Raw genomic sequence first — 21,769 nt, forward strand, 5'->3', positions numbered from 1 at the left:
CATTCTGGAAGGGATGCCAGGAAGAGCACGGCCTTGCCACCAGCCCCAACAGGTGCTCCATCCCACTCCTCCTGTCCCTACCATGTGGCCTGCCAAGGAGCCAGTGCTGCCAGTGTGACCTGGGCTTTGCTGTGCACACAGGTTTGCAGTGCAGACCCTGAAGTCCCTGCTCTGCCTTCTCCACTACGAGGATGTGGTGGTGGCAATGGAACGCAGGTGTGCCTGGGACACGCTGCTCTCTCTTGACACCCACCACTATGCCGTGGGTTTGCTGGCCAGGTGAGATCCCCTTCTCCCCACTGCCTCTGACATTGCTGCTCTGTGCCCAGGTGTCCCACAAAGTCCCCGTGGCCATGGGCCAGAGGGCCTTGTCACTGAGGGACGGCCAAGCAGGCTGGAAAAGGCTGGAACAGGAGGGTGCCCATGAGCAACCAACTCCCAAATGGCCCAGGCCCCCTTGCTGGAACGGTGGTGGGGAAAGATGAGAACTCTGTGAGTCACTCCTGGGAGAGGTTTGCCCCACTGCATCAGGGTCTTGTTTCCTTTTTCTCTCTTCAGGATACTTTGCAATTCAGCCATACACTTTTTTTCCGGGATTGCATTCTACCTGCTCGCCATGCTCGGTGAAGAGATGCCATACTGGGATTTCCCTGCCCTGGCATTCCTTGTGGAGGTGAGCCTCAAGGCCAGCGCTGCCTCGCTGAGCTGCCTCCCAGCCCTCTGCCCACTCGTAGGCACAGCTGCCAGGACAGTGCCCGTGCCCTGTGCTGCTGCCTGGGCCCGGCCCTGTGCGCTTCTGGGCTCCTGCCGGCCGGCTCCCCTGTCACTGCCCTGTGCCTTTCAGGTCCTTGAGTGCCTGGACTTGAGGGAATGCAGTGACAGTGTTCTGGAGATCCTGGCACAGAACCTGCAGAGCGAGCACATGGCCGGGCGTTACTTGGCACTCCGAGGCCTCGTAGTGCTGGGCAAGAATCCCTTGATGGTGAGAAGGGGGCAGTGGCTGAAGCCCTGCAGGTAGCGTGGGGCGGGGCAACGCAGTCGCTTGGCCTTGCCTGGCCTTCGGGCGCTGGGGCAGCTGCTCCCAGCTCTCCTGCCTCCCGCTTCAGCTGCCTCAGTGCTTCGGGACAGGCCTTTGGCCTCTGGGCCCTGCGGCAGCAGGGTGGCCTTTCACAAACTTGTGTTCCACACAGGCTGAAAAAATGTGGAGCCTGACTGGAAGTCTTGTGGAGCTCCTGCAGGAAAATGATAGCGACATGATCGGGATGACCATTCTTCTTTTAAGATATTTGCTCCTGGATGATGGTGCCCTAATACCCATCCCCATTTCCCTGCAGCTGGCTGAGGCGCTCCTGCCACTCTTTGACCATGTAAGGCCCTGTGCCCACAGCCACGGCCACTGGCTGCTGCCCGGACCCTTGGTGCCCTGTGGAAATGCAGGCCTGTGCCCTGGGGGACCTGAAGCAGTTGATGCTGAGGTCTTTTGCCCTTCCTTTCATACAGGATGATAGCTAGGTGCAGCTGAGCTCCATGTGTGTCTTTCAAGAGATGCTGGACTCATTAAGCAAAGATGGAAGAAAGGCCCTGAAGTCCCACGTGCGCCAGAGCCTGGTCCCACTCTACTTCCACTGCCATGATGAAAATCAGATTGTTGCTGAGGTGAGGACTTGTGGCCGGCTGCTGTCCCCCTGGGAAGGGGCTGGGCTGTCTCCTGCCCTGGCACCTTGCGGGCTGCAGCCTCCTGCAGGCTGTGGCACTGGCCTGTGGGGCCATCTGTGCCTCTCTGCTGCTCTCCAGGCCTCCTGTGTAGTACTGAATTCTGCAGCCAGATTCCTGAAGAGAAGGAATCTCGAACAAACGCTACAGGTGGATCACACATGGAGGTTCGGCGAGAGCCTGGTAAGAGCAGCCAAGAATCCTCAGCCTGGAGAAGGGCCCTGAGGGCGGTGCTCAGTGTGCGGGGCTGGCAGCTGTGCCCCTGCCCGCTGCTGCAGCTAGAGGCCGCGCGAGCTCTGCTCCAGGCTCCCATGGCCCCAAGCCGGGTGCCCATGGAGCCCCGGCCCGGCGGGGCTGCGGGGCGGGCCGGCACCGCGGCTCCCCGGGCAGCAGCCGGCCTTCTGCCCCTCCCCTCGGGAGCCCTTGGCCAGCGGCTGCTGGCCGCGCCTCAGGGCTGGGCGGGCAGGCGTGGCCGGCGCTGGGCGCAGGCAGCGCCCGGCCCAGGGGCTGAGCCCGCACCAACCCTTCCCTCCTGCCGCTCTCTGCAGCTGGCAGAGGACAGGAGCCGAGCGGCCGAGCACCTGCGCCGGGCCCTGCGCTACGTGGAGAGCCCACACGAGCCCCAGTGAGAGGCGGCCATCAGGTTCATGGGTGAGTCCCGAGCTCGGGCCCCTCCCCTCCCCGGCCCGCCGCAGCTCGGCCCCAGCCCCGCCTGCTGCCCCGGCAGCGCCAGCCGTGCCCTGGGGCGCCGTGGAGCCCCGCCTGGCCCGGGCATTGCTGCTGCCGCCCTCTGGCAGCCGTGCCCTGGGGCGGCAGCGTGCGGCGAGGGCCGGGCTGAGCCCTGCCGGGCCAGCAGCCCGTGTGGCCACAGCGCCGGCAGCGCCGCTGGCAGGGAGCTGTGTCGCTGGGGCCGTGACAGGCTCTGTGTCCACAGGCATGGCCGGGCGGCGCCTGAGGGGGCAGCAGCAAGAGCTGCAGCTGATCTGCACTGGTGAGTGAGGGCAGCGGGCTGGCAGCGCGGGCTGCCGGGGGATGAGCCGCAAGCCCTGCCCCGGCTGCGGAGGGCTCTGCTCCCGTGGGCAGAGCACACGGAGCTTTCAGGGCCCCGTGGGCCATTCGTGGCCAGCAGCTTCGGGCTGATCCCCTTGCTCCCTGCTGATCCCCTTGCTCCCTGCTCCCTCCTGGCCATGGCAAGAGCCGGCTGGGATGGCCCTTGCAGGGGGCTCTTCTCGGGTCCCCGCCGATCCGGGATCTGACCGTGATTCTGTTCCTCTCTCTTGCAGCCCTTGAAGAAATGGCAGATGACATCAGCCTTTCTGTCAGAAGGCTCACTCTTCAAACTTTACACATTCTCAGGGCAGAAGCTACAATTCGATATTCCATCTTGGAGGACCTGGAAGATCGGCTCCGCAGGGCGTGGAAGAAAAGGCTTCCTGTCTCAGGGCTTGGCCGCCTCTGCTGCTGGAGCTCCATGGAGAGATTATCCCAGAGGCTCTGTCTGCTGGGCCCTGAGCCAGCAGGGATTTTCCTTGTGTTCAAGACTGTTCTTTTCTTCTTTTTGTTTTCCTTTATTATGTAAATATGGAATGTGTTACAATAAACAGACTCCCAGGATCTTTCTTTTCCTGCCCAGGATCAGTAGGGCATAGGGGAGGAGGGAGAAAAAGGTGCTTGTGCTCAGCCAGCTGCCCAGGCGTGCAGCGGGCAAGGGGCAATGGCCAGAAGCCCCTTGGCCTTTGGTGGTTCTGCTGAAGCCTTTGTGCTGGTGACAGAGAGGCTGGGCAGAGGCCGGGTCTGCAGGGATCCCTGCCAGAGCGGTGCCTGGAGATGGCCACAAGCCCTGTGCCAGGCAGGAAGCACCATCCGTGTCCTCCTGCCCGGGTGCTGCTGGCTGCCTCGCTGAGGGCTCCCAGGTGCCTCTGGATGTTGCTGCTCTGGAGCTGCGGTGGGGCTGCGGCGCTGCTGCCGGGCAGCTTGGCCGGGCTGGGGCAGCCCCTGAGGGGCTGGGGCGCTGGCAAGCCCTCAGCAATGGGCTGTCAGAGGCCACAAGCAGCCCCCCGGCAGCCGCCTTGATCCTGACAGAGTTGACTTGCAAGAGGGATCCCGGGCACTGTGGAACTAACAGCATCAGTGTTGTGGGAAACCCAAATGCAGGGAAATCTCAGACCTTTGGTCTTGTCAGCAAAGCTTAGAATTAAGCACAGGATTTGATCTGAGACCTTGGATAGGGCTTCCAAACTTAGGTGCTAGAAATGAGAATGAGGATTTCTAGTTTCTAGCAGAGACATGGGGACGAATGTTGAAGTGGAGGAAAGTTTGGAGTTTTGGAGTCCAAGATCTAGAAAAAATAAAAGTAGTTACAATGGAAAACAAGAAGCTTAGGATGCAGTGCTGTAGGTTCGTGTGTCATAACATGATTGACTAAGAAAGCTTACACTGTAGCATGAGTCCATAAGATGAAATATTGAAGGGTTAGCTCCAAACCCCAAATATCCTTGTTGGCAGTGTCTTCTTGGCCAAGAAATCCTTCAAAGCTCTTGTAACTACAAGTCTTGCGGCCTTGTGAGCCATGCAGTGCAGATGTGAGCCAAACTCACCCTTCCTGTCTGTGTAGAAGTGAAGAAAATGCAATGGCATCATGTAAAAAACTCAGAGGTCCGCTCTCTAGCTCATTCCAAACTCCTTCAACTCCTGCAGAGTGGGATTTAGCTACAAAGAGATGACAAGGACCCTTAGTGCTGCCTCTTTGACTCCAGAGCAGTTGCTTTAGAATCTTTCACATAAGCCTGTGTAGTTATGTGCCAGAAATGGATCATTGGAAGAAACTTTCCCAAGTGACTTGCATGGAGGCTTGTTTGAAGGGTATTTGAGGAGAAAGGCTCCCAGCAGAGGTCTGGGCTTTGGCCTAGCTGTGTCCCCTGCTGATTGTGAAGCGTGCCATCAGCTGCAGGGCTTTCTGGGCTAAAAAGGTCATCCAGTCACTTGGACTTGCTCTTTACGGCCTCTAAAAGCTGGACCCAATTTTGGGGCAAATTTGGAGACCGCATCTATGGGTGGATGGAGCGCCTAGGATTTTCCCAGTTGCTGGGAATGGTTCTCCAGGTCCCTGGAGTATCCATCCCATCTGGTTTTGCTTGTCCTGGTTCCCTGGCAGCTGGGGCCCTGGGCAGAGCCCTGAGAGCCTCTGAGCTAGAAGGGGGCTCTGATGGGAAGGCTGCCAAAGCTTCCAGGAAGGCTACCAGAGCTTCTGGGCTGGTTGCCAAGGCTTCTGGGAAAGCTGCCAAAACTTCTGGACAACCTGCCCTAGCCTCTTGTTATCAGGCCCCTAAGCCTCCTTATCTCACACCTGCGCAGCAGCTCGCGACGGTGCCTGTATATACTACACTGCTACGCCAGTTAGCTAAATGTCTTTAGCGGAGAGAGAAACCCAGCCATCTGCCCCCGCGCTTCCCTCCTCTCTGGTCCAGCCATTCGCCCCCCCGCTTCCCTCTGAGCGGCTTGAACAATCTGCAAGGCCGTATCCTCCGTTACTTGACAGTGACAGCAACAGCGAGTCAAGTGATGAGTCGCCCGCAGTAACACCTGAGTTGGGGCAAGGAGCTCTGGTCCCTTCATCTCCTAAGAGCTCTAGCCTTACTGCCCCATGGACTTTGCCTCCATGTCAAGTAACTGTGCTTCCTCAACACCCTCAGGAGTTCTGGGAATTTGTTAGGAGGAAAGCAGTTGAAGAAAATAATTGGGACATAATAGAAAGGTTAGGTGCTCCAAGAGTACCTCAGGAGAGCAGTGCCATTGCAAATGTTGCTTGTGATAACCCTATGGCTTTTCCAGTTTTCAATAATATTCAAGAGAAACCATCGTTTACCATATTAGTGAAGTTATGGAAATGTCAAGGTGTGGGTCAAGGATTTGATTACTGGTATATGGTCTGGTCCAGTAGAATTGATAACCTGATAACCTGATAACCTGATAACCTGACAACCTATGCTTGTGTTTTGACAGATAATGGTCCTCGATGGGTTCCTGCTCGCTGTGTCAAACCTTACTTAGACCGTGCGGGAAAGGACAGGATCGATGGTTCCGCAGCTGAGGCAGAACGTGCGGATGACACTGGCTAAGACCATATATCAGTAATTAAAGATGGATGAAGGACAGGAACGATTGCATTGAGAGTGGGAATTCTGTTGATGGTTGTGATTGTGATTTTGTGTGTCCCCTCTCTGCTTGGGTTTTTGCAAAGGGGCCTGCAAAAATCCATAGCAGCTGTATTTACAGTTCAAAAACAAAAAAAAAAGGGGGAATTGTGGAAGAGGCTAGCAGCGAGCCTGTTGGCTAAAGGAGCGAGAAGCAAGAAGAAGAAGCTGAACCAAGGAGATCAAGGAAGGAAAGATGGGAGCCTTCTGCGACTGGAGGGGAAACGACTGGAAAGTGTATCAGCCATTTTCACTAATAAAGTGTTGCCAACTGTTGCCAACGGTTGCTAACGGTTGCAAACAGTCCTAACCGGAGATCACCCCACAGACGACACTGAGTAAGGTCTGTATGTTTTAATTTTCTAAACAGTTCAAGTGAAAGTCCATTTTGATTAATAATTTAGAGACAACTGAGACTGAGACTGAGTGTGCTTGTGGTCTCTGCTTTAATGTCGTGACCGCCTCGACTGCGACACCTGGTGACTATCAAGTGCCAATCTTGCATTATTTGTTCTTGGGACTGCCTCTCTTATCCCTCTTACAATTAGTGTCCTATATTGTCTCATGCTCGCTCTTCCCTCTTCCTGGTTTGGATCCCAATTAGGTGGGTTAACAGGCATTTTATCTTCTCCTCTAGGACCTCCTCTATTTTCTCTTTCCCAAATCCTCATACCCGCAGTACGAATCATTTGTATTTCTTCAGAAGAGAACAGTATTTCTAGGATAGAATTTAATTCCTCCCACGTAAAGATGTTAGGCCCTAAAAATTGGTCTAATTGTTGGGAGATGCCTATTGGGTCTTCTAATAAGGTCTTAATTTCTTTCTTAAAATTTCTAACTTCAGAGGCGGTTAATGGGGCATTCACAAAACCAATACCACCTCTGCCCCCCCCATAGGCACTTCTCTCAGAGGAAACAACTTTTCAGTTCTCCCACATTCACCTTGAATTTTCTTTGCTTGGAATCTTGTATTATACTGATGGCTTGCTACAAGCTCATCTGGTTCAATTAATTTCTTTTCCTCTATATCTTTACAACAACAGGCCTTTTTCACTCCCTGACCTTTTGTTTGCAAACTTTCCTCCTGCTTGTGACTCTCAGTATGTTGGGGTACAGGGGATAAATAAAAAGGAGTGTTTTGTGATGTTCCAGGAATAAGAATAGGGGAAGAGGTACTTTGGGTTATGGGCTGAAATATGGGGGAAAAATAAAAAGGAGTATTTTGGAAAGTTTTGGGAGCCAAGATTGGGGTATGGACACTCTGAGTGGTACTAGAGACCAGTGTCTGGGTACTTGAGGAACCAGAGGGACTCTGCAAAACTGAAGGAGTACTAGAATGGGCAGGTTCTGGTATATTTGGGAAAGGAGATGATACAGAAGAGGGGATGCTGGGAGCAGGACAACTTGAATTAGAAGGTTGAGGTGATTTTAAAACTCCTGTGGAAGCAGATACTGAAATTTCATCCACCTCGTGAGATGGTACTGAGGGGTACAAGGTTGGAGGGGGAGGAGGAAGGTGGTCTATAGGAGGAGTCGGTTGAGGAGGTAACAGGAGGTCATCTAAGGGATCAGGAGGGGGAGGCGGAGGAAGATGGTCTAAGATGGTCTCCGTTCTGGTAGCCCAGTTTCTTCTTTTTCTTTTTCTCTGGATATTTTATATAATTTTATTTCCTCTTCCTGTTTGTCCCTTTCTAACCAACATTTAGCATATCTAATCTCTTCGTCACAAGGTTCTATTCTGGTATTGACATATCTAATTAATGCTATACATAGCCATCTTTCTTTTGTCCCATACCAGGGCCAATAAATAGGTCCTTCAGCAATACTCTCTTTAGGCCATATTTCTGTACAGTGTCTTATCATTTTTCTCTTATCTAGATACTTCATTCCCTCATTAGTATCCCAATTTATTAAAAGTTCACCTAAAGGACTACTAGGAGGTATTTTCTTAAAAACATCCTTCCCTTTTCTCTTCATGCTGGCACTTTTCCCAGCACACTGTCCCATCTTTAACTAGCAATTGGTATCCAAATATAATTTTTTTTTTTTCCAATAAGGGATATGTATTAGTTACAAATGAGGAAGTTGCAGAGGAATGGGCGGGCTCAGAACAAGAAGCTCAGGAGCTGATGTACAGCAGACGTGCTGTAAGCAGTACTTGTGTACTCGTGGTAGTGTGGCCTTTTTCCCAGTGGACTGAAATGAAAAATTTCTCAAGCTCTTTTGCTTTTGGGACCCGTAGGTCTGAAATGACCAAATATAAAGAAAGGCAAAACAGTAGGTTTGGAAGGAACAATAACACTTTTTATCAATAAAATGGTTGATTTAAAGGGCTGTGGCTGCTCTTATGTATTTGTGGAGTCTAACATAATTTTTTTTCTTTCTTCTTTTTTTTGGGTTTTTTTTTTTTTTTTTGGTCCAATGTACAGGTCTACTTGTTTATTCTGAGCCTTTGGAAAATCATTGTGGCATTTAGAAAAGAAAATACCCTTAGGTCCTGGATTTTCTGATACTGCTGGAATACTGAGGGATTGTGGTTTACAGCAGTCACAATGAGTGGAAGCTCGAGTATTGCTGGAAGCAGCAGTCGACAATCTAAGATGGCACTGAGAGTGCAGGACACCAACAAGACGGATCTTCAGACACCTCAGCTGTAAGTCTGGCTGGTCATGTTGCTAAAAATAAGTATATAAAACTAATTCTGAAGAGATTTATCATAGTGTGTTTGAGTGTGAGTAGCAACTGAGGGGAAAAAAACAAGACAGTGAGAAGAAGGCTCCCTACAGCCAAGGGTGTTTGCACATGTGCTCCAGTTTTGCAAAAATACTTCCTTTCTGTGTACTTGTGTCATGTTTCAAATTGTAACACTTTGTTACATGTTTCTGAGGAGATAGCTGGATGCATCAGTTAACCTTTCTAAGATGTTGGGGGATGAAGGCGCTTAGGAATATATGACTGTTTGTATCACTCTTGTATGAGCTATGTATGGTCTATGCTGGGGTCTATTCCTATGTCTATTCCTTTTAAATATTCCTTAAATATTTTAGATTCTATTTACAGTCCTGTACTATAAGAGCTACTTACTATAGCTCTTGTATGAATTGGTAGTAGTAGTCACTTGAATCTTTTTCTGCTCCTCAGGAAGGACAGAAGCACCTTTGAGAAGCTGAGCATGAGCAAACCTACATCTGTAGCTTCAGAAGGAAAAGCCAGCTGTTTGGGGAACAGGTATGGATAGCTTTTGTTGTCTGCACTGTACATTAAAACAAAAATGGTCCTCTAATTTTGGTATTTTTCTTTCTTGACAGATTTTCACTATAGGGAATGATGGATCTGAGGCAAGCAGACCTTCAGGTCTGCCTTCCTCCAGTCCTTGGTCGCTAAACAATAATGCTCTGGAGCAGGAATTGCTTTGGGAGCTTTTTTTTTTTTTCTTTTGGGAATGATGTGCACTGCAGACCTTAAGAGTATCTCAATACATTTTCTTGTTTAAGGAAGAAAGACATCTGAAGTATACTCTGCATTAGTTTCCTCTCTCTAAGATACTAACTTTCCAAAACTCTATAATCTTTCTACTTAGCTCATGACTTTCTGTGTTATGGGTATCTTCTTGATAGTACCCCATTGTTGCAGGGGTTATTCCTTTTAAATATTCCTTAAATATTTTTAGAGTTTATTTACAGTCACCAACATTATTTTTTTTCATCTTTGGGGTATTTTTCTGCTCTCTAAAAGTTTATTTATTTCAATAAAATGAAGAAAGTATTCATCTAGGATGCAGTAATCTTTGTTGTACTTATGGCATTGTGACTTCCAGGGTGATGATGTTTTTCCAATGACCTTAAACAAAGAGAAAACTTCAAGTATCACTTTGTATAACAAATGGAAAGAAAACATAAAGCTAGCAGTTGTGCCTTAAACATGAAGAGAGTTCTTCTTTCTATGTATTGTCACAAGACCTGTATTCATTGTCTGTCCCTAGCGCGAGCGGGGCTGGAGGGTCAAGCAGCAGCCTGTACGGTGTGTTTGGGACAAAAAAGATAAAGGATCCCAGGCCCCTTCATGACAAGACATTCATCCAACAATGTATCCAAAAGCTTTATGAGGTAACATATGAACTTGTTCTGCATGTATGTTATGAGGTGTAAAATGTGCTAGGCAAAGTGGTTATTTCCCTTGGTTTCAACTATAAATTTTATTTAGTGACTGGTATTCCGTGTTTCTTTTGCACAGTTCCTTGTTGAGAATGCTTATGCCCACGATGTTTCCGTGAAATCACTACAATCTCCATCAGTTAAGGACTTTTTAAAGATCTTCACCTTTATCTACAAATTCCTCTGCCCTTCTTATGAACTGCCTGACTCAAAATTTGAAGAGGAAATTCCCAAAATTTTCAAAGCCCTTGGGTAAGATGATTATTGTTAGTCTCCTGGGCTGAATAGATATGCTATGGCTAGAAATTTAAAAGCTAAGAATTCTGCATTGATAGTTGGGCGGAATGGATAGGTTTATTTATTCAGATGAGACTCTAAAAGTACAATGTTGTGATTGTTTTGTTTCACTTTTGTTTAACTCTAGGTTTACTCTCTGATTTTCAGCATCTGCTATACATTTTATATTTGAATTTACAGAACTATAAGCTCTGGGAATCTTGCTTTGTCATGTAAAATTTAATTGATTATTTGTATAGAACTTTGGAGGACAAGGCACAATTTTCTTTTACAGGCCTTTCTGTTCATTTTGTTAGAATCTAAGAACTAAAATTTCCAGAATTTTGGATCAAGACAATTTAATTTTAGTTTAAACAAATTTAATTTAGTTTAAAATATGTTTTCCTGCAATTTTTCTCATTCTGCCTTCAAAGCAGAATGTGGAAATAACAAAATTACTGTTGAGGGGAGAAAAACACTAAGTAGCTGAGTGGTTTACTGCTGAATTTGTTCAGTGTTTGAAATCATTAATGCCCCAACATTGTCTTGGAAAGAAAATCCTCTGCCTCTTGATAACAGTGAATTTTCAGTCTCATTTAAAAAAAAAAAACAGGGACTGTATACCCATGATGGTGTCAGAGTGCCAGGGCTCCTTAAATGTAGGTGCAAATCTTTTTTGCACACTTCTCAGCATTTTAATAAAGTTTTGTTTTAATCTATAACATTTGAAACTGCTGATATAGCTTAAAATGTTGAAAAGGATTCCACTCTGCTGCACCAGGGGTGTAATTCTGGATAAAATGACTAATTCTGACAAGTCACTTGAAGTTTTGGGAGCTCAAGGAGCATCTGGATGACACTCTGGATCATATGGTTTAGTTGTAGGCAGTCCTATGAGGAGCAGGGAGTTGGATTTGTAGATCCTTACAGGTCCCTTTCAGGCCATGTTATTCCATGAGTTGCAAAATGAGAAACCCATGATAATTGAATAGAATCGTACTGTCAGAACTCAACTAATTTCCTTTGAAGTACAGTAGAATTGAGTTTGCTCTTCCTTCTGTGCTTTCATCTACATAGAAAAACATGCTGCTTTGTTTTCAAAATGTGCTGGTTTGTTTTCATCACTGTCTGCCACAGCTATTAAAAGTGTATCTTCTTTGGCCGTACAGGTACCCCTTTGCTCTGTCAAAAAACTCCATGTACGCTGTGGGAGCACCACGAACCTGGCCTCAGATTGTGGCAGCTTTGATTTGGTTAATTGATTGTGTCAAGGTAATGTTTGTCTTAAGATAAATATTTTCACTTTCCAGGCTGGAATGTTAGTTTCAATACAGATTCAGTACATATTTTCTACAAATCTTTGTTTAACATATATGTAAACATATATGTTCTTAGCTGTCATCTGGGAGCTGACCCTTGGCCTAATGTTTTGGTAACTTTTAAAGTGAGCTTTTCATGTTATATTATGATAGGGTTTTTTCTTTACATGTATGCACTGGATAAATTAATGTATAAAAGGAGGTGGCAAAATGCTGATCTGTACATACAATAAACGTGAGAAGTTAATGAGTATAATCACCGAATGGAACGTGTATCTCCAGCGCAAATGTTGTGACATCTGCCATTCTCCCCTAAATTTGAAATCTAAGGATGGGATTTTCAATTGAAATGATTCAAATGTTCTGTGATTCTGATACAGAGTGGCAAGTTTTTGGTTTGAGTGGGGTGTTTTTTATTTAATCTTGGTTTTGTTTGGTTTGTTTGGGTTTTTTAGTAGTCCTAACAGTTGTTGCTGCCAACTCAGGACTGAGCAAAATTTGGCATCTGTGACAGAAGTTGACCACTGCTGAATTGAGTGCCCAGGAAAACCCTGTCCTTTTCTGCTCAAAAGACACGAGAGAATTTGGCAGTGTTGACTGTCTAGCTCATGCCTCTTTACCTGTGTGTTTAGTCAGCTCAACACAGGTTCATTCCAACCTGCCTGCTGAAATCCTAATCCAGTGTTACTCTGCTTCTTTTCACGAAAACCAGCATGGAAACTAATGGATGTCTTCATGTTTGCTCTTTGTTGTGTGCACCTCTGCTTTTCAGCTGTACAATGCGATCAGGGAAAATGCACCATCGTTCGATGACACACAGAGCTGGGGAGGAGAGACAGATGATGGAATTGTACATAAAAAGGTACCATAAAAAGGAAATTAGTATCAGAATTGCTTAACTGGATTTTGCCATGTGCTGTAACAACACAATTTAATTACAGTTTAGATTGCTGGGTCATGTATTTATAGATTCTGTTCCCTTTTATATTCACAATGCTTTCTAGGAGGTAGAGTAGCATTGTGTAAAAAACCTGATCAACTATTTCCTGAGCAGGTATGATGATCAGTCTATTGGTGTAGACTGGGTATTAAACAAAATATTCTCTTTATTTTATATTCACCTTATTCTACAAGTATATACTTTTGTCCTTTGTCGAGAAAGGGCATCATTATGCTGTTTATTTTTTTAGAGTTTCCGAAATATTTTCCTTTAGCTCTCAAGACCTCTGAGGTTAACTGCAGTGCAGTATAAAGACAGTGACTTAATTCTAAATATAGTGACTTGTGTCAATATCTACTCAGTTTACTATGTAAAAATTGGTTGTAAAGTTTTATTTCTGAGCCACAAAATAGGGTGGCAGTATAATTTGAGCTCTTAATCCAACAGCTTGCTTTCTTTTTAATTTATCATGGATTATTAGAACTACTCAGATTTAACTCAGTGTTAAATCACAGCAGGTGTTTGGAGAGGGTTGCATTATAAGCTAAAACATTTAATTAGAAATTGCAAAAATAAAGTAAAATCATAATTTTGGACTAAGGTTACAACATGATGGTTGGCAACTAACAATGCTTTTAAACAAAATACGTTCTTCTACATTGGCACTTCTGCATATATATATAGATACAAAATTCACAATACTGGTGTAATTGCTTCTGAAGCATCTGTGACTTAGTGTCCAGCAAATTCTTTTTGGGTAACCTTTCTTTAATTCTAGATAAGAGTACTTTGAGACCTGCAGATCTGAATTTTAATGGTCATATTTATAGAAAAGGCCTGTTAAACAGACCTGCAGTTTCCATAAATTAGCCTGAGAGAATCATATGCATCAAGATGAAAAATTCTTAAATATTCTATCTACAATATTTGTTAAATATCTTTTTAAGAAATACAGGATTTCCAGACCTTTCTTAGTGTGAATTATAGTTGTCTCCTTCTGCCTGAATATATAATCTGTTGACATTCTATGTTCAAAGGGAGGAAAAAAAATTAATTTTACAAAAGTACAATCGAAGCATTAAGGATATTTTTGATGTCTGTTTAATTCCACTGATTGAGTAGCTTTAGACTATCCAGATATTTTACAGGTCTTGGAATTGTTGAAATGAAAGATTTTTAAATTGCTTTCAGCTTTTCATGGACTACTGTGTGAAGTGCTATGATCTTTCCATGAAAGGGAGAGATACCTTTGAAGAGTTGGATGCTGAAGTGCAGTCAAAATTAAGTAAGTTTTTAAATTCTAAGTATTCAATTGTGTTACTGGTTTCCTTTCTCCTAGCATCAGTTTGTTCAGTTTATGAGTGAAAGTGATCTAAGGGAGTCTGAAACACCTAAGTATGTTTCAGTTACTTCAACTTAATGCTCTCTTTTTTAAGTGTATTTTGAGCAGTACAGATGGGTAGGTCATGATCTGCTATCAGCTGTAGCTGTGTCACCTGATTTTTTAATGTCTTTGTCACAGAAAACCAGTATACAATTCTTCAGATGTGAACTCCATCTATGCAGATGGCTCTTGTTTCTGTCTGGAAAAGCTAACAATTAAAAAAAAGAAAAATATTTTCAGAGGATGCACAGCTGACAAGAAAGTTCAGCTTTTGAAGATCTGAAAGCAGTCTGCAAGAGTTCCAAACTCTGTTGTGAGGGTTCTGTATGTGATTCAGCATGCACCTGTGTTTGTCTTCAGGGAGGTAGAAAATTATTGGGTTTTTTTGACTCGCTCATTTCACCACCTGCAGAAATACAAACACAATGTGAGAAAAGGAAGAAAAACATGTCTTACTTTCTTTGCTCTCCTATGAAAAGCCAGACTAAGGGCCCTTTGTTTGCAAACTGGGGCCATCAATTGGAGAGGAAACAAGATACCACACTGTTACTGGATATTGGGAAAAAATAATGATCCCATTTTTTGGCAAAGCCAAATTAAGTTGGGGAAAAGATGCCTCAAGAAGCAAGGAAGTATATGGATAAGAAAGAGGTTGTTAAGTAAGTTTGATTTGTTCTAGCTTCACAAGGTAGTCCTGACTTGTACACTCTCCTGTGGTGTGGGCTGCATGAGAGTTTGGAAACCCTTACCTCTTGGGAGTGACTTTGGCATGAGAACTCTTTCTGACATGAGGACCGAGAAACCCATTTCTCTTCTTGTTTCTTCTGGGGTTTTTGCCTGGTTACATTTTAATGAAAGGTTTTTCTGGTAAGTTTCTTGGTTGTTTTTAGTTATTTTTTAGTGAAAAATAATTATCTAGATAATGGGTATTTACTGTGCTGAAGCTCAAGTTCAGGTACTCAAAATAGGTGGTGATATTGAGATAAATTTGTAACTCGAGTCTCTCTTCTGCTCTCCCACAGAGGATTTATTTAATGTAGATCCATTCCAGATGGAAAGTTTAGAAGCTGAGAACAAAAGACTTCAAGAAGAGATTGCAAGACTAGAAAAAGAAAAGGAAAGTGAGCAGGTTAGTAAATTGTGTCTGTTTTTATGGAGGAGTTGAATTTTATAATATCGACCATTTCTGAATGAAGATACTTATGATACATAACAAATGGAAAAATTTCAGTGCTTTGAGATTTTAATTAGGCCAGATTTTTACAGACTCTATACTATTAGAGAACAAGGCTTTTTTCTGTGGAATCTTCAGTACCTATTTGTTTGATAATGTGCAGGTATTTACAGGTAATAAGGTCTTATATTGACTGAAATATCAATAAAATACTTGAACCAAATTTTTTAATATAAATGTCAACATTATTTTTTTCAAGTGTGTTGGTATTCAAATATGAGGCATGGGATTCAGTGGTAACAAATATATTTTATGGAAAATACTTTGCTTGAAACTCTGGATTCTGCTTTTAATACATCCTGAGTTTAAAAATGGGTTAGTGGCTGTGCAGGTGGCAAATTGAAATTCCTGCCAACTGTGCAAAATGTGCTGAGTTTATTCCTGGTTTTCCATGCCCCTGTTTCATCTGCCCTCCATGTATTATTAGAGTTAAGTTGTGGACTACCTGTAGTAAGAATTGTCTAAAGCACTGTCTGATGCAAATGAGAGACATAATGCTGAAATGCAAGAATCTTTTCAGCCTTCTTTGCTTTTATTTTAAAGGTGTCCTGACTGGACTTAGCTGTCACAGAGATAAAAAATTATTAAAGTTCTTTATTCTATATTTGTGCTGTTGATGTTGATCAATTACTCTACTGTCTTATCTGGAAAGTGAAGTCATTATTTTATATTTATCTAAGAGTGGTTGTTCTTTTCACCCATTTCCTAGGATCGTATAGCAACGCTACGAAATGTGAAATCGTCCCTTGAAGCAGACGTCCAGAACTACCAGGCTTATTTCGCTAAAATGAAATCTCATATATCCATCCTTGATCAAAAACTGGAAAGTGTTAATGATGAAGTTGAGGCAGCAGGTAAGGAGGACTTGATCACAGTCAGGACAGTGAAGCTAGAAATAGTCTTCAAATAATTGTAGTTCTTAGCTTGAGAGCAGAGCAAGGTACTTGGAGTAGCACGATGCTACAAATAAACTTTCCAGAATGGATTGCTAATAAAATTTTTTTTTTTGTCTGATAGCTCTCTGTACACTGGAGTAATGAAATGGTAATGTTATGTAATAACTGTGTCATTTACTCATACAATACAGAGGTGAGGTTTATGTATATAGGCTGGTATTTTATGTCCATTTCACAAATGTTTTATGTACTTAGAGGCAGAAGTAGAAGCCACGAAGCGGGAGAATGCCCGGCTCCGGCACATCTTAGATAACCAGAAGTACTCAGCTGCAGACATTGAGAGAATAAATCACGAGAGAAATGAGCTGCAGCAAACCATTAACAAGCTGAATAAGGAGCTGCAAGAAGAACGAGAACTGATGTGGAATGAAGAGATGAAATATGCTAGGAAGAGAGACGCGGTATGTGAAAACCCCACAACACTCAGAGGTGGCTGCCAGTTTTCATCATGCAAGCTTAAAATTGGATTCTTGATAATTTCTTTCCTAAATAATCGAACACCACCATACGTGTATCTAACCAGGCAAAACTGACAAGAATGGCCTCTGTTTACAGTATCTCTGAAAAATGTTGCGCTTTTTCCCCTTTTTCTGTTTTGCACTGAGTGGAAATGTACTTTTTTCCTGCATCGTAAGAGATGTGTCTAGAATATGAAGCATGGTAAGCTGTCACTGCTGTAGCATTTAGAGCTTTGATAACATTAGCATGCCATTGCTTTGATAACACAAGAAATTACAGGCTAATGTTAATATTTCAGAGCAAGGAAGTAAGGCAAAACTAGTGAATTTGAATCAATAGTTTTGCATGCATTTAGGGCCTGATTAGTTCTTTGTGTAGCAGTTGTAACATATTTCAAGGGCCAAGTTCAATCCCTTCAAACAGAGTGAAAAGATATAGTCCTGGAAGTGATGGGATTTAAAAGCTTCTGCTTTGCCAATTGGAGAACTAAAGAAAAAATTTCAAATATGTTTGGTAGGGTCACCCTTTATCAAGCACTTTTATCAACTTAAATCCTCAGGTGCAAGTATGAAGCATATAAAACTGGAAAAAAAACCCTGGGGTCTTTAATGTTTGCATTTAATAGCACTCATTAATTAGAAATTAAAGCATTTAATAAGCTTTGTTTAAAGGCATGCTCAAGTTAGTTTGTTGTTAGGATGTGTGGCTGTGTGGCATTTCCTGTCAAAACTAATGAGAGAAGGCATATTGACCTTATAACTGATCATTTGTTTAGTATTATTTTCCAGCACATTTTTAGTTCCCAATCAGCTAATTCTCAAAAACTTGAGGCAGGAAAAATTATGGCAGATGAATACGGAAAAACCACAGGTGAAAGCATTCAGTGTTCTCAGCCATAGACACTAAGAAACCTCAGTGTGCAAACTCTGAACGAACCATAAAACAGTACCTAATGCAGCAAACTGCTGTGCTGGCATTGCATGCAGCTCTTGAATACTGTGGGGTAGCAAGGAATTATGGCTACAGAGAGCAACTCAGGAACTTGTTTAAAGTACTATATGAATACTTCTTGCACATCTTTTCACTTGTATCTCTTCTATGATTTGTGCCCTTTTCTCCTCTGAGCAGATTGAAAAGCAACTGGCAGAGTATCATAAACTGGCTCGAAAGCTGAAATTAATTCCAGTAAGTGCTGAGAATTCCAAAGGCCACGACTTTACCATGCACGTTAATCCTGATTTAGGACCAAATTTCCTAGTCAAATACAGAACTCAGATCATGGTAAGTAGAATCAACACTGAAGGCTTTAGATAGCACTCACAAAAAAAAAGTGTTTCTTTGGGAATGCTGGGAAGGTCTCTCAATCTCACAATGAAATGTCATTGAAAAGCTTGTGTGATGAGTCACCATAATGACATTGCAGTATATGAAAGAGATTTGGTATGGGAGAATACAGTAGCCTAAAAAAAATAAAAGGGAAAGATGTACTGGGGTGCATCTTGGTTCAGATTAGCAAATTGCATTTGTTCAATCTTCTTGTATACGTATTACAGGCTCCCCTCATGGAGATCATCAACGAGACTGAGGAAGAAATTAGTAAAGCCACTCAACGGAAATTTACTCTGGAAGACACTTTGGAACAGGTGAGTTAGTTAAAGAAGATTAACGCTAAGATACCAACCCCAAAACCTTATCTGCCTCTTTCATTCAACTTTTTGCATAGTTAAAGTGTGATGTGTTGGGTTGGTTTCTTGAATTACTTGGGGTTTTTCTGAGGACAAGTAGAGGGGGAGAAACTGTGAGAAAACTGCTTTTATTGTAATGGAACCTAAAAGTTTTTCTAAGAACTGAGGTCTTTGTTGGTTGAAATATCGTGTATTCCCTGAATTAAAGTTTATGTAGCTTACATATACTTGACCATAACCATTGGAAGTATTTGTTTCTAATAAGTTGCCCGTTCCAGTTGATTGTGTGGCTTACCATCACCGACAAATTGTCATCGGGAGGATTTTTAGTACTATTGGATTTGGGACAGATTGAAAGAAGGAGAATTTTATTTCCTCGTTCGTCTACCTGAGCATGGTGTTCTGCGGTATGGAATGTCCTCTTGGCCAGCTGGCCTCGCTATGCACCTTCCCAGTCTCTTGCCTGTCCCTGCCCTGCTCAGTGAGGGGCCCTGGGAAGCACAGAAAGCCTTGGACTGCTGTGCTAGCGCTATTCAGCAGTAGCCAAAACTTGGTGTGTTACCAACACTGTTTTAGCCCCTCATCCAAAACAAAGCATAACATAGGCTGCTATGAAGAAAGATAATGCCATCCCAGCCTAGCCTAGTTTAATGGTTTAACCTGTTTAACCAGGTGTGGTTTGTGATGGCATGGATTTATATGTTGGAATTCTTTTTGAACCATACTTCCTTGGTTATGTTTTCGTCCTAGGTGAATGTAATGCTAGAGGACAAGAAACGCAGTGTGAAAATGCTGACAGAAGAAGCTGAAGAGCTGGATGATCTTTACCAGCAGAAGCTTAAGGTACAACTTCTTACACCTTGATGACAACTTATCCTTAATGATAGCCTTATCCTTAATTTTTGTATTTATCGATAAATTTTTGGGTTGCATTTTTGTTTGGGCTTCTGCCTTTACCTTCTTCCTTCCCTCTTAGAGGATTTTTTCATTCTTTTCAGAAAAGTGATTTGACTGCCACCTTAACTGAATCAATTTTCACTTTCTTGTAAGAGAATCTGGCATCCTACTGTAGCAGATCCTGTAAATCATAAATTCCTGCATCCAGTAATAAAAGCAGCAACAATCATCTGACCTCAGGATATCTCCGGGCATGTGCTTGAAGGAAATTTTAGGATCAACAGAACCTGTCTTGTCTAATCGATTTGTATATAATAAATACATTTTTACAGTTTTTAGTTAACATGTTTAATCAGCTTCTGTAAAAACAAAGGAAAACATTGACCAAAAGCATGTTAAATTGTTTTAATGATCTCAAACTGTTACTTCCTTTAGCTTCCTTTGCCAGCACAGGAGCAGTCCCTATTCTTTTCCCCACTTGCAGTTCAGCAACAAAACATAACCCTCTCTGTTAACAACTGAGTGGCTATTTTGGTAGCTCCCAACTTCTCTGACAACACTGCTTTAGCGGGGCCGTGGTGCCCTGCAGAAAAATGTTCTTTGAACTACACCAATATTTACCATATGTGCTCCTGTAAATCCAAACTCCTGTGCTATAGCCATGAAACAGGGCTATTTCGCTGCTAATACCTGCTGAGGCAGGTGTATATATAGGTTTATAAAGGCAATTAATTTAGTTTCTATTTTTCAAAACCACATGACATTTACCTTTTGATCTGTGCTCTTGCATATACTTTTCTCCAAAGTTAAGCTCATAAAATACACACTTGCCACCAGACGCTTAGTCATTTAATTCCTCTTCTAATATTTAAAATGCTGTTTGTAAGTCTTAAGTATTAAAATTATTTTTGAAGGATGATGTTTCAGTAATCTACCGAAGTTGCATGTTGAGTTGACGTCAGAATTTTGTTTGGTTTTGTGGACTGTATAGCATCAACAGTGTCATTCTCCTAGAAGAGATGATTATTTGGAATTATACTCTCTTTCAGACAAAAAAGAAAAGCTATTTTCTTACTCAGATGTGGTTGTATTTTTTAACCTAGAAACAGTTGTTCATAATGTGCCATTTCTAAGCTATTTAGACTATGTAAACAACACTTTGTGAGCTTTAACTCGGAAGGGAAAGTAGCTGCAACACAGGCCTTTAAATGTGGTTAAAGGAATAAAGAGATGGTTAGGCTTATTCTGGGATGGGGATGATACAGAAACTTTAGGTTTGGGAGGGATATCCTTGGGGCTTTTTTCAGTTCTGAACTTGGAACTATTTGTGTGAATTTTGAATTCAAGTATTAGGATATAATCAGGTAACAGAAAGAAAAAAAGATCCGAATTATACTTGAGAGAGGCCATTTTTTTTTCTTCTCCTTCCTTATGACAACAGGAGATAGAAGAAGAAGACAAGAAATATGCAAATGAATGGGAATTGTTTAAGAAGCATAAACAGTTACTTGAGAGTGGTGTCTATGATGGGCTCAGTGAAGCTGCAACTGAATTGCATGATATCGAAAGAGAGTAAGGCTCCTAACTTCCATGTCTGCCTTGTTTATTTTGGTTTTTAAGGATAAAGATATTTTCTGGAATGTAACATACAGTTGTTTCATCAGGTATCCATCTCAGTGTGTTAATTTCACAAGTTAACAACTGAAAGATGTTTCTCCTCAACAGTATTTTGCTAAAATATTTGTCTGCTGTATCAGAACTCCTGTTTTCCACGTAAGGGTTTTTCTTTAAGTTGAGCATTAATATATTGTAACTCGGTTCAAATTAATACTAATGGAAAAAAAAGTATGGCTAAACGTGATGATAAATCAGACTTGAAGTGATTGTTGTAAATGTCAGGAATTCTCCAATTATGGACATGACCTTCTGAGTATCTTTACCTTTTAGATATCAAGTCGTTTTGCTAAGAACAACAGAAGAGAACAGAAAAATTGATGCTAACTTGAGTCGTCTTGTAGAAACAGTTGCTACTCATATAGAATCTATAGTGGTAAGCTAAAATTTGATATTCAGAATTAAATCTCTCTAGAGACATTTTGCAGTTAAACACTTGGAAATTAGAGCTTACTCTTTCTAAGGAAGTATCAGTTATTTAGCTGCTACTAAGCCTGCGGATTCTAGTTAAATTTTCTGACAAAACCTTTGGTGTAAATAATCAGAATTGGTTGTTAAGTGTCAGCAGTAACATCCTGTCAGGTTAAACCTGCTTCTGAGAGGCGTCTTTCAGGAAGGTGTTTAACTGAAATCAGTTAACCTGTGCAATGACTGCTTAAAATGCTTTAGCAGAATCAGTAAAATACAGGCCATGACAGAGCTAATAAAGCTCTCTGTACCTCTTTTCTAGAAATACCTTGAAGAACAGAATGCAAGAATAGAAAGAGACGATGAAGAATTCATGCCTGAAGGTCTATTGTCAAACCTGACCAGCATCCTAGACACTTATAAAAAGAAGGCTGAAAGTGTCTTATCACTAGAAAGATGAAGATAAGGTTTTGGTCC

At 42.9% G+C, this 21,769-nt stretch overlaps 1 protein-coding gene across 1 annotated transcript; it reads left to right on the forward strand.

Annotated features, from left to right (window-relative positions):
• The first annotated feature begins 8,458 nt into the window (after nucleotides 1-8,458).
• On the forward strand, nucleotides 8,459-21,752 carry LOC128949278 (kinetochore protein NDC80 homolog). Its single transcript, XM_054294137.1, has 16 exons — nucleotides 8,459-8,559; nucleotides 9,048-9,134; nucleotides 9,889-10,012; nucleotides 10,140-10,312; nucleotides 11,506-11,608; nucleotides 12,428-12,517; nucleotides 13,787-13,880; nucleotides 15,002-15,108; nucleotides 15,923-16,067; nucleotides 16,365-16,570; nucleotides 17,757-17,909; nucleotides 18,182-18,271; nucleotides 19,064-19,156; nucleotides 20,652-20,782; nucleotides 21,158-21,260; nucleotides 21,615-21,752. The coding sequence occupies exons 1-16, from the start codon at nucleotides 8,459-8,461 to the stop codon at nucleotides 21,750-21,752; spliced, it is 1,938 nt and encodes a 645-aa protein (XP_054150112.1).
• Nucleotides 21,753-21,769: the final 17 nt, after the last annotated feature.

Source organism: Melozone crissalis, unplaced genomic scaffold, assembly GCF_028551555.1.
Source record: "Melozone crissalis strain CALT ecotype California unplaced genomic scaffold, PUWL_Pcris_2 ptg000212l_1, whole genome shotgun sequence".
Lineage (NCBI taxonomy): Eukaryota > Metazoa > Chordata > Aves > Passeriformes > Passerellidae > Melozone > Melozone crissalis.